The sequence below is a fragment of the Talpa occidentalis genome, unplaced genomic scaffold, assembly GCF_014898055.3.
Source record: "Talpa occidentalis isolate TD23 unplaced genomic scaffold, MPIMG_talOcc4v2.1 talOcc4.7, whole genome shotgun sequence".
NCBI lineage: Eukaryota > Metazoa > Chordata > Mammalia > Eulipotyphla > Talpidae > Talpa > Talpa occidentalis.
The window spans coordinates 90,183,639-90,196,614 of record NW_023605083.1 but is presented as its reverse complement, the minus strand read 5'-3'; the positions used below and the strand labels follow the sequence as shown (position 1 = coordinate 90,196,614).

General features: G+C 40.5%; 1 protein-coding gene across 1 annotated transcript in view; it reads right to left on the bottom strand.

Moving 5' to 3' along the window:
* NUP88 (nucleoporin 88) overlaps positions 1-12,976 on the bottom strand; it is a 33,834-nt gene that overhangs the window by 12,331 nt on the left and 8,527 nt on the right. Inside the window, exons 5-8 of the mRNA XM_037493438.2 lie at positions 10,151-10,327; positions 5,759-5,945; positions 4,834-4,981; positions 1,565-1,663 (exon numbers count right to left, since the gene is read on the bottom strand). Coding sequence (XP_037349335.1) covers positions 1,565-1,663; positions 4,834-4,981; positions 5,759-5,945; positions 10,151-10,327 — 611 coding nt within the window. The remainder of the gene's footprint in view (positions 1-1,564; positions 1,664-4,833; positions 4,982-5,758; positions 5,946-10,150; positions 10,328-12,976) is intronic.

Below are 12,976 nucleotides of genomic sequence, written 5' to 3'. Positions count from 1 at the left end.
TTGCATCCCTGAGATAAATCCCATTTGACATAATGTATAATCCTTTTTATATGTTGCTGAATTTGCTAGTGTGTTGTTCAGAATATTTTACATCTGGCCTCCCCGGTGGCGCAGTGGTTGAGCGCTGGGTTGCGAAGCTGCCCGCAGCCTCTGCAGCGCCGGTTCGATTCCCGGCTGCTCCCCGGCCACCGGAGGAGGGTCCCACATGGTGCGCAGACCTCTCCTGCCGCCCGCTGCTCCCCTCAGCAGTGTACTTCGGTCCTTCTGCCTGCTCTGCTCCCCTCTCTGGCTCTGGTGAATTCTCTCACCCTCCCGTGCTTCTGACTGTACCCAGTGCTTGTATAAATAAATAAATAAATAAATAAATAAATAAATAAATAAATAAATAAATAAATAAATCTTTAAAAAAAAAAAAAAGAATATTTTACATCTATTTTTGTAAGAGAGATATGCAGTTTTCTTTTCTTCAACGTCTTTCTCTGGTTTTGGTATCAGGTAATACTGGCTTTATAGAGTGAGTTGGGAAGCGCTTTGTTGTCTTCTTTTTTTCCGAAAGAGCTGTGAAGATTTGGCATTAATTCTTTAAATGTGAAGACATCATGCCCTGAGCTTTTCCTTTTGGGTAATTTTTTGATTACTGATACAATATTGTTACTTGTTACAGATCTATTCAAGTTTCCTATTTCTTTTTGAGTCATTTAAGTTATGTGATTGGCATACAGCTGTTGACAGTATTCCCTTACAACCTTTTTTTCTGCAAGGTCAGTAGTACTAGTCCTCCTTTCATTCCTAGTTACAGTAATCTGAATCTTTTTTATTTCTTGGTTAATCTAAGTTTTGTCCATTCTGTTGTTCTTTTCAGAGAATCAACTTCTGGTTTCACTGAGTTCTCCACTATTTTTCTTTTTCCTTTTTTCCAAGAAAGACTTATTTTAATTAATTTATTTATTTTAAAGATTTATTTATTTATTTATACAAGCACTGGGTACAGTCAGAAGCGCGGGAGCGTGAGAGAATTCACCAGAATCAGAGCGGGGAGCAGAGCAGGCAGACGGACCAAGTACACTGCTGAGAGGAGCAGCGGGCGGCAGAAGAAGTCTGCGTGCCATGTGGGACCCTCACCCGGTGGCCGGGGATCAAATCGGCGCTGCAGAGGCTGCGGGCAGCTTTGCAACCCAGCGCTCAACCACTGCGAGGCCCTCCACTATTTTTCTATTCAAGCTACTTTTTTTTTTATAAAGGATTTATTTATTTATGCATATAAGAGCTGGGGTACAGGCCAGAGATGTGGGGGGTGAGAGGATTCACCAGAGCTAGAGTGGGGAGCAGAACAGGCAGACTGACTGTGAAACACACTGCTGAGGGCAGCAGTGGGCAAGTCAGGAGAGGACTGCTTCACCATGTGGGTTTCTCTCTGGCTGGCTGGGGATGGAACTCATGCTGCGGAGGCTATGAATTGCTTCATAGTGCGGAGCTTAACTCCTTGGGCCACCAGGGAGGCCTTCAAGCTACTTTTGGTAGCATTTATGAAACAACAAAAAGCTCAGAAAGTTAATAAACTCACCTGATCCAAGAAATTTGTGAAGTTTATGAATCCATGTGAGCCCAACACTATGGACACCAGCTTCGTGAGTGCAGTGGTACCTTGAGGGACACTTGGGATCTGCGAATGCAATATAAAGGGATTAGGAAAATGAAAGAATTCACCCCAGTAGCCCACAAACACATTTGTTGACTGAGGTAATAGAGAGTCTATAGGACATTTATATTGTATTCTGAAGTATAATTAATAAAACACAATCCAAAGACGTTAAAGTCTCAATATTTCTATAACAAGTGTTCACCAAAATAAACACTTGCTGACAGATAGCTCATTTATGCCTCTCTGTCTACTTGTGTGCACTTACAGTTCTTCAAAATAAAATGGAAATTCAGCAAGTTTGTAGCTCTGTAGTGAACCTACTGCTTGCATACAATCACTTACAGGAAATTGCTGACACAAGCACACGCCTATAGCACAGGCACTAAAAAGACTTCACCACAACTGCTCAGTGAATAATTCTGTCATCGAAAAGTCAGCCAGGGATGAAATGTGAAGTTCTACTTATCCTGATAGTTTTGTTTGACAATCGTGTGTATTTATACTAAGAAACAGGAGCAGTGTAACAATTTTAATGACAATTTCTGTACTTCCTTCCAAGATGAGTTTTTGAATACTTATTACTTATTTTATGACTCAGGATTTTTAAATCATTAAACAACTAAAATAGGAATAAACATTAAACAACAAAAACAATGTATAGGAGCAATGAAAACTGATTTAAGATGGCATCTGTCATCCATAAACTCCTAAATTAAAATTTTCTCTAACAGTCTCACTTTTTTATTGTTGACTATATAGTATATATAGTAAGTAAATGTTGTAAAGTGGATATTAGGTTTTTGCATTGGGGGTTTGCATAATGCATCCCTCTGAATAAACACTGAAAAACTTCATTTTTTTTTTTTAAAGGATTTTCTTTCTTTTTTTTTTTTTAAAGATTTATTTATTTATACAAGCACTGGGTACAGTTAGAAGCACGGGCGGGTGAGAGAATTCACCAGAGCCAGAGCGGGGAGCAGAGCAGACAGAAGGACTGAAGTACACTGCTGAGGGGAGCAGCGGGCGGCAGGAGAGGTCTGTGGGCCTTGTGGGACCCTCCTCTGGTGGCCGGGGAGCAGCCGGGGATCGAACCGGCGCTGCAAAGGCTGCAGGCAGCTTCGCAACCCAGCGCTCAACCATTGCGCCACCGGGGAGGCCCTGAAAAACTTCATTTTTGACACTTGATAATTCAAGGCTCAAATCATGGTCTACTATAATTTAAAATGATCTTTCAAAATGTGTCTGTGGTGCTGAAGTCAACAGAAAAATACTAGCATTAGGATATAACAGAAATCTATCAAGAATGAGCCAATATAAGTAACTGAAGTAGGAAATTTGCTAGACCTCCCTCCCACCTCCATATCCATAAGGTAGCCATTTCATTTATGTCATTAAAAATATGGGTATGGTGGGCCTCTCTGGTGGTGCAGCGGGTTGCAAAGTACTGAGAAGCTGTCTGCAGCCTCTGCAGCGTGGGTTCCATTCCCAGCTGGCCAGGAGATATCTACATGGCGCGGCAGACCTCTCCTGTCTCACCTGCTGCTCCTCTCAGCAGTGTATTTCAGCCAACCTGCCTGTTCTGTGCCCCGCTCACTCTCACCCACCGCATCTCTGGCTTGTATCCCAATTCTTGTATAAATAAAAATAAATCTTTAAAAAAAAAAATATGCGTATGGAGCCTCCCTGGTGGCCCAAGGGGTTAAGTCTCAGCATTATCAAGCGATCAGCAGCCACTGCAGCATGAGTTTGATCCCTGGCCAGGGAGCTGACCCACATGGCACAGCAGACCTCTCCTGTCTTGCTCACTGCTCCCCTCAGCAGTGTATCTCAGTAGATCTGCCTATTCTGCTCCTCACTCTGTCTCTGGTGAATCCTTTCACCACACACACCTCTGGCCTACACCCTAGCTCTTGTATGCATAAATAAATCTTTTAAAAAAATGGGTTTGTTTCAGGGATTGTAATATATCTTATGTACAAATATGATTAAGTCAAACATTTTTTAGTTTCACATTGGAAAATATTAAATCTCATGAGAAGGCCCAATGTAAAAATGCCTATAATTAAGATTTCCCAAAGACAAATGTATCTTTATAGGAAATCAAATCATACCACTGAGATCATTTGGTCTCAATTTTCTCACCTATAAAGCAAAGTGCTGATACTTAATATCCAGATTATATCTCTTCAAACATTGTTTAGACATGACCAAATGGTTCTCCCTGTCAGTTTATTATGTAAGGACCACTATCTCTCTAAGTGTTCTGACTATAGTATAGTAATAGAGTTGAAGCCATTATTACCAGACCTACATAAACATGCAAATAAAAATGCAAGATTAGGTCAAGCTGCTATAAGGTCGAACTCTGTAGTGGATAGAGGAAAACTACTGAAGATCCATCCAATTATTCCAGACTGAGTAAGCTTTTATTGCACATTCTTTACAGGGAAGAAGACAAGATCCTAGAGGAGACTTACAAAGGGTAGAGGGATTTTATAGGATTTCTGTGTTAGAAGGAATCTGAGAGAGTATCTAATGTTATCCCTCTTGTTTTCCGATGAGAAAATGGAAGACTAGGGAGGCTGAGAAAATGCCCATTACTACAGAGTAATAATAAAAGCTAGCACACTCCAGATTCCTAGTCACAAATTCCTTCCACTCATCTACTCTGGGTCTGGACAATGCATTCTTTGTTCTAGAAGCTTATCCAAAAGCTCTCTAGATGAGTAGAGATGAAGGATCTTCTACCAACCCAGATAAGACAAAATATAAAAAGGATGACATTCAAATTGGATGTGGGTACAACAACATAAGTGTGTACTCAAAAATAAAGAATTTTATACTTAATATGAATATAATTTGATTTTTAGTTATTTTAAAAGTTTATTAAAGCTTGTATCCATTTAAATATTTGAATCATAAATATTCGTTTGATAGGGCCAGAAAAAATTCACTATTATTAATCTGGATAATGTGGCTAATAGTGAAAGCCACTATTTTAAAACTTGAGATATTTGCTCAGTCTTTTCTGAACTTAAAATATAAATATAGTGACTAAAAGGCCAAAAGAACTGTTTAATGGCTGGAACTACAGAACAAATAACAAATAAATTATAAGGGATCAGTCTCTAAATCTATAATAGCATCAAGTATAAATGTGATGAAAAAACTAAATTTAATGAATACTTTACCTCTGTGAAGTTTGATTGGACAAGAAAAGTCAGAATCAAAGGGATCATCCTCTCTGCATGTCAACTTCAGGGCAAGCTCTAGCTCAACACACTCAAACACATACAGAGAAGGAATGAGGTCCACCCTTGAATCCCACGACTTTTCTGACTGTAAAAAAAAAAAAAAAAAAAAAAAAAGCATTGTAATGTTGGCTTTTCATGTTCACTTGAAAATATACACAATTAAAGACAAAAGCAAAAAGCTGAATCAAAGAGTGCTTTCATATTCTTAATTCCACCCCTATTCTAACAATGCCTTGTTATGCTTAAAAGAGAAAAAAAGGTCTCCTTTTAGGAAGATGTAAATACACAAGAATAGAGAAGAGTCAATTCAGTGATTCAAAGGTTCTATCACCCAAGACTTCAATTTAGATTTTATTTATTTTTTTTTTAATAGAGGCATGTTTTTATTTATTTATTTGTTTGTTTTGTTTATACATGCACTGGGTACAGTCAGAAGCACAGGAGGGTGAGAGAATTCACCAGAGCGGGGAGCAGAGCAGGCAGAAGGACCGAAGCACACTGCTGAGGGGAGCAGCGGGCGGCAGGAGAGGTCTGCGTGCCATGTGGGATCCTCCTCCGGTTGCCGGGGAGCAGCCGGGGATCGAACCGGCGCCGCAGAGGCCATGGGCAGCTTCGCAACCCAGCGCTCAACCGCTGCGCCACCGGGGAGGCCCTCAATTTAGATTTTAAAAGGAAACAGGTAGTTGGTGGACTAAAGTAGCTGGGTACCTTCTAACTTCTTTCCATTTAAAGTGTTTCAATTAAATGTATAATTCCAAAATATACAGAAGTGTCAGATAAACTAAAATTCCTCATATACTAAGCATTCATGCTGGTCCAGGAACTACATTAGGTGTGGAGACATACACAGTACACTACTTACTGTTTGGTCATCTTCTTCTTCCCCTTCCAACACAACACAGTGATACAGCATTCCAGATTCAGTAGCAATTACTAAGATGTTGGGGACGCAGGGTAAGCAGAGTATGGCACAGGCATCATAACCATAGTTATCTTCAGCTGCAGGGTGCATAGGCAATGGACCTAACAGCTTTCCAATACTGCCAGAGCTAAAGAAAGAATCAAAACATATTTCGGAAATGTTGATAGGAAATAATTAAGTCCTTCACTTTAAACCCTTTTTTAAACTTCTTTCTCCTATCAAACCCTAATTAAAAATGCAATATATTCCCATGTCTCCACTTTTTCACTTTCCCACTCAATTTCCACTGCTTAGGGGTCTTTCAACAGGAGATAATTTGCCACTGAGAGGATAATGGCAATGCATAAAGCCATTTTTGGTTGTTACAACTCGGGGGTGGGGAGGTTATTGGCAGCTGGTGGATAGAAACCAGTGACACTGCTAAACATGTCCCCATAGGACAGTCCCTACAAAAATAACTATTCAGCTCAAATATCAATAATGCAGCAGTTGAAAAAAAAATCCCCTACAAATTCATTGTTTTTCATCACTCCACTGAAGTTACTCTCTGGCAAAGTCACCAAGATTGTAATTGCTATATGAAAAAGCCAATTAACTTGATCTTCTGCACCATTTATCACTGGTTAACATGATTGCCTCAACCCCCTTAACATCTGTTGTTATTTCTTGTAATTTCTCCTTCCTCCCTCTTTGAGGACACCTCACCAATGTCCTTTTCTGTTTTCTGACTTAAATATTGGCGCTCTCCAGGATTCTGATGTAAGCTCTCTCCTCTCACATGAGAGCATAATATGTTATGCCTGGGGGTCTCCCTGGTGGCGCAAGGGGTTAAGTCTCAGCACTATGAAGCTATCAACAGCCATTGCAGCACGAGTTCGATCCCTGGCCAGGGAGCTGACCCACATGGCACAGCAGACTTCTCCTGTCTTGCTCACTGCTCCCCTCAGCAGTGTATCTCAGTAGATCTGCCTGTTCTGCTCCCCAGTCTGTCTCTGGTGAATCTTCTCACCCCCTAAACCTCTGGCCTGCACCCCAGCTCTTGTATACATAAATAAATAAAATAAAGAAAAATTATGTTTGGCTTTAATTACTACTATCAATATATTCTAATGACTCCCAAACCTTTCTTCTGAAATGTAGCTTATTTTCAGGGCTTAAACCCACATATTTAATTAGACAAAGAAGAACTGATGGATTAGTTGGGGGAGACATTTAGCTAGCATTAGTATACTGTGCAGTAAGTATAGCAAAAGAATAATTTGCCGGGTTCAAAAGAAAGCAGAAAGGTAGATATAAATTGAGGTAATAAAAGCACCAGAAGTAAATAAAATAAATGAATAAAGAATATAGTCTGGGAGGAATTATGAGTAGACAATGCAAGTTAGGGAGCAGCATATACAAAGTCCTAGAGACATGAAAGAAAAGCAAGGAGCAGGAAGGAAGATTTGCTTAGTATGATGGGAAGTAAAGTACAAAATCAAAACCAACAGAAAAGCAGCTACTCAAAGTGGCTTATGAAAAGTGTTATATGCCATGTTAAATGCTCGGAATCAATTTGCAAGGTGACTGTGTCACCAGAGGTTTAAATTGAGTTAAACTGAGTTACTAAGTTTCACTTTACTAATACTGATCTGAGGAAGATGACATGGAAGAAGTCAAAATGGGATTCAGGGAAATATCTGAGAACAATCTAGGCAGAGGAGGATGAGGAGCTGACGTAAGGACAAGGGAATGGAGAGAAGAGAGTGGTATATATAAGAGACATTCAAGGTTAAAAAAAAAAAAAATCAACAGAATTTTGGAAGTGTTTTGCATGTAAGATACAGAAGATGACTTTCATGTTGTGGATTAAGGTTACTAGGTGGATCACGGTGTGGACAAATGAAGGCCATGTGATAGAGAGAGAAGGTATGTTACCAGAATAGCTACCCAAGGAAGATCATGTGTGAGAGGCAGAGAACTGTCTGGCAAGAAGAACACAATTGACAGTAATCCTTACGTTCTACAATCTGTCAAGTCCTTTCATCTTTCTCATTGTGCATACTCTTTTTTTCCCTTTCCTGGAACCACCTCTGTTCTTGTTTCTGCCTACTGAATCCTTTTGGGCCAAGCTTTTTTACTATGGTCTTCTCAGTCTTTGAAGCCCAGGAGGCTGAAACATTTACTCTGTCCCACTCCCACAGTGCCCTATGATGCCTGTGCAAATCACACTGTGCTAGTTATTGGGTTTTTTGTTTGACTTTTCAGTATTCAAGGAATACCACATTGCAGATCCTGAATAAACATCAGTTATTTTATAAATCAATAAAGAACAGGGTCTCCCTGGCGGCACCAGGGGTTAAGTCTCAGCACTATGAAGCAATCCGCAGCCACTGCAGCAAGAGTTCGATCCTGGCCAGGGAGCTACCCATATGGTGCAGATCTCTCCTGTCTCACCCGCTGCTCCCCTCAGCAGTGTATTTCAGTGGATCCGCCTGTTCTGCTCCCCATTCTGTCTCTGGTGAATCCTCTCACCCTCACCCCATACCGCTGGCCTACACCCCAGCCTTGCATGCATAAATAAATAAATAAACTCTTTTAAAAAAATCAATGAAGTATAATGTTCAGCTTTTGGCCTTATGCCTCTCTAGTTACAAACTAATTCGTCACTGACTCTTAACTCTCACTGTGACAAATGAATCTTTTTTCATTATTTTTATCTCCTCCATCTTCTCTCTAGTCCTGTATGTCCAACTATCTATGGATTATTTCCACTCCGTTGGTCCACTATTGTGTCAAATTCACCATTTGTAAAAACAAGTCATTGCTCCAAACTAGCTGCCCTTCGTAGCCTCAACTTTTTTTTTTTTTTAAGATTTATCTATTTATACATACCAGAACTGGGGTACAGGCCAGAGATGTGGAGGGTGAGAGGATTCACCAGAGACAGAGTGGGGAACAGAACAGGTAGATTGACTGAAATACACTGCTGAAGGGAGCAGTGGGCGAGACAGGAGAGGTCTGCTTTGCCATGTGGGTCACCTCCCTGGCTGGCAGGGAATCGAACTCGCTACAGTGGCTAGCTGCAGCTTGATAGCGCTGTCTTTAACCCTTGAGCCACCAGGGAGGCCCCTCTCAATATTTTTGTTAATGGCTCATTCCTTTATCCAAACAACAACTCTTACTGATTCTTCCTTTGAAATATTATGTTCATTTCTTTTCCTGTATAACAATCACCGTAGTTTAAATTCTTGTAGGCCTCCTAATAAATTTCTTTATTTTTTTTTATTATTTTTTTAAAGATTTATTTATGTAAACATTGGGTACAGTCAGAAGCATGGGAGGGTGAAAGAATTCACCAGAGCCAGAGCGGGTAGCAGAATAGGCAGACTGACAAAGTACACTGCTGAGGGGAGCAGCGGGTGGCAGGAGAGGTCTGCGCGCCATGTGGGACCCTCGCTGGCAGCTGGGGATAGAACCGGCGCTGCAGAGGCTGCAGGCAGCTTCACAACCCAGCGCTCAACCGCTGCATCACAGGGGAGTCCCAATAAATTTCTTTTTTAAAAGTCTTTCTGCCCCAGTCCCTTCCCTACCTACCTATTTTTTCTTGCTTAGAAAACCATCACTGGCTCCCTATCACCTTATTCCTACAGAAAACACTCCACATTCCTTAACCATGTGCTTAACTGTACCAAATTATCCCTGAGGAGAAACTTTAAGCTTTATCATTCAATGTCTCCTACACGTATGCCCTGCTCTAGCCTCAAACAACTAATCATTGAGCCTTGTATGACACTTGTATTTCTTTCCACATTCTACTTCAAGCTGCCCTTGTGACTAAGTAGTCTTTTCCTCCCTTGATGTGTCATTTACTCCTGCATTAAACCTGTTAAGTCTCACATGATATCAGTCCTTCTCTATGAAAATTTCCTTTATTTCTTCAGTCAGAATGCTCTCTCCTTCCTCTGGTTCTTACTGACTGTAGCACTAATATGGTAGGGTTAGGTATCTTTTCATGCATATGTGAAAGATACCAGATTACCATGTCTAACTATCCTCATGGAACCTCGCTCATACATGACGAACAATACTTTCATAGTTGACTAGACTTTATGAAATTAAATGTAGTCTTATCTTCAGTGATTACCCAAGAATTCTAAAGAATTTCCCAACTCATATGAGGAAATGAAAGGTCAAATGATCTATACCAACTCTTTCTTCAAAATATTTAAGCTAAGCACTGAAAGGCTGCCTTGCTGTTGCAAACTCAAAAACATGGATCCCAACTCTAACTATGACAATCTAAGGTAGAAGTTGGGTTCTCATTTGAGGTGGGTTACCTCTTCAACTTACCTGTGTAATAGACTAACATATGTAAGAAAAGTCTCCCCATTCTCATATAAGATGTACAGTGGGTATGCGACTACTTCATCTTTGCCTTTTTGTCCAAATATATTCTTCGGGACTGCTGTCAGTGGTCCAAAGTCAAATGCAACTGCTGTTTCTCCCAGAGATGCAGTATATGCCCTCCTGGAAACAGATTTAAAAAACAATTTGTTGAAAACAAATACACAATGTCCAATTATAGGATGTAGGGATGAAATCTGTATTCAATGGAATGAGAAAAAAATTCAAGACAAAAAATGATTACGAAGAATGTTAAAACAAGAAAGTCTCATAGAATTAAGGGAAAGGTCATAAAATCATACAGAGCTACTTTAATTTTAAAATATACAAATCAGAAATGGTAATAATATATACATATAAACATAACCACACACAAAAAAGAACAGGAAGAAAATACATGAAAACATCAGCAGTTATCTCTGAGCAGTAGGATGCATTCATTCCACAAGTAGTTACTAAGGACCTACTCCAAGCCAGGCACTGTTAAAGGTTCTACAAATGTATCAATGAATTAAAGGGCAGCTAGTGAAAGAGACATGCATTAGAGAAGAAATAAACACATAACATAAAGTCAGAAAATTGGGTCATAAAGAAAAATAAAGCAGGTAAGATGGCATTGGCACAGATGCTGTTTTAACTAGGTGGTCTGGGAAGGGCTCTGATAGGTGATATTTGAGCAAAGATCTGAAGGAAATAAGGGAGCAAGTAAATGGCTGTCTGGGAAGGAGCAGGCAAAGCAGAGGAAAGGACACATGAAAAGCTCTACAGTGGGAACACAGAAGCTGCTGCTTGAGGAATGCCACCAAGGCTGAAGCTCAGAGAGCCAGGGCACAGTGGGAAGAGAGAAGCTGGGGAGGGCGTCAGAGGACAGACCTGTAAGTCCTTGCAAGCCACAGTAAAGACAAGGGGAAATCAATGGGGTGTGGCAAGCAGGAAGGCAGAACGATGCTGATTTATTTTTAAATATTTATTTATTTTTATGCATACAAGAGCTGGGATGTAGGTCAGAGGTGTGGGGGGTGAGAGGATTCACCAGAGACAAGAGTGGGGAACAGAACCGGCAGACTGACCAAAGTACACCGCTGTGGGGAGCAGCAGGCGAGTCAGGAGAGGTCTGCTGCGCCATATGGGTTACTCCCAGGCCCGCTGGGGGATTGAACTCTTGCTGCATGCAGAAACTGCGGACAGCCTCATAGGTTGTGTTCCAACCCCTTGCACCACCAGGGAGGCCCAGAACCATGCTGATTTATATCAAAAGTGTATCTCTGGCTGCCATATTGAGGACTGACGATAGGCGATTACAAAATATTTCATTTTCTTAATAATTTCCTATAATATACATTCCTTTTACAAATTGGAAAATAAATGATAGAACATATTGTTTTTATATTTTAAAATTTTGTATAACTGGTTATCCATTTTAAAATTCCATTTTAATACAAGTTTAATTAATATGGCTAAAATAAAATCGCAAATTCATATAGATGAGTCAACATTAAACAGGAGGAATCTCAAAGTCTGGAAAAGGGCCTCCCCGGTGGTGCAAAGGTTAAAACGCAACCTATGAAGCAATCTGCAGCCACTGCAGCACAAGTTCGATTCCCGGCCAGCCAGGGAGCAACCCACATGGCGCAGCAGACCTCTCCTGACTCGCTCGCTGCTCCCCTCAGCAGTGTACTTTGGTCAATCTGCCTGTTCTGTTTCCCACTCTGTCTCTGGTGAGTCCTCTCACTCCCCACACCTCTGGCCTGTACCCCAGCTCTTGTATGCATAAATAAATCTTTAAAAAAAAAGTTTGGAAAAAAAAGATCTGAGTTAAACTAAAAAAAAAAAATCCAGGGCCTCCCTGGTGGTGCAAGGGGTTAAGATGCAACCTATGAAGCTATCTATAGCCACTGCAGAACGAGTTTGATACCCGCCCAGAGAGCTACCCACATGGCGCAGTAGACCTCTCCTGACTTGCCCGCTGCTTCCCTCAGCAGTATATTTCAGTCAGTCTGCCTGTTCTGTTCCACACTCTGTCTTTGGTGAATCCTCTCACTCACACCGCTGGCCTGGACCCCAGTTTTGTATGCATAAATAAGTAAATCTTTAAAAAAATCAATAAAATGAATGGGAATAAAACAATGCAGAAGTTAAGACACTTAAATGACTCCCAACCATCGAAATTTAACTTGAAAGTAATAAATATGGTAGTATTTCTAATAAATAAGTAGTTATCAATAATGATTACGCTGTGCCAAGATTTATACCAAATACTTCTTACGCATGATTTCATTTATTCTGTACAATAAACCTAATGAGCACTATTATTTTTTATAGCCATGGAATAGTCATGGAAACGAAGCTTAATGTAATCAAATAACAAGATGCCACACTGACAAGTGGCTGAGATTAGGACTTGATGTGTTGGTACCACAGACAAAAAGCTCTCATCTAGACAATGTGCCTATCAAAGAAGGTGGTAAATTACAGAAACACACTGAAGGGGAAAAAGTACCCTGATTCAAACACAGGGTCTATCAACTCCTAAAGACAGATATTTTCCCTTTGTTAAAATCACTTACTGAAACTTTCAGTCCTAAGATTATCACAAAAATCAAAGTGGTGGTCCCAGGTTGGTGGCAACCTCTGACTCCTAGCAGAAGCAAATGAAAATCCTCTCTGGAGGAACACCCTCATGCCTAACTTCCCATTCAGGCACTCAAAATTCCCAAACACTAAAAATTGAAATCAAGTAAACATAAGTTCATAATTAGAGACTGGCATTCA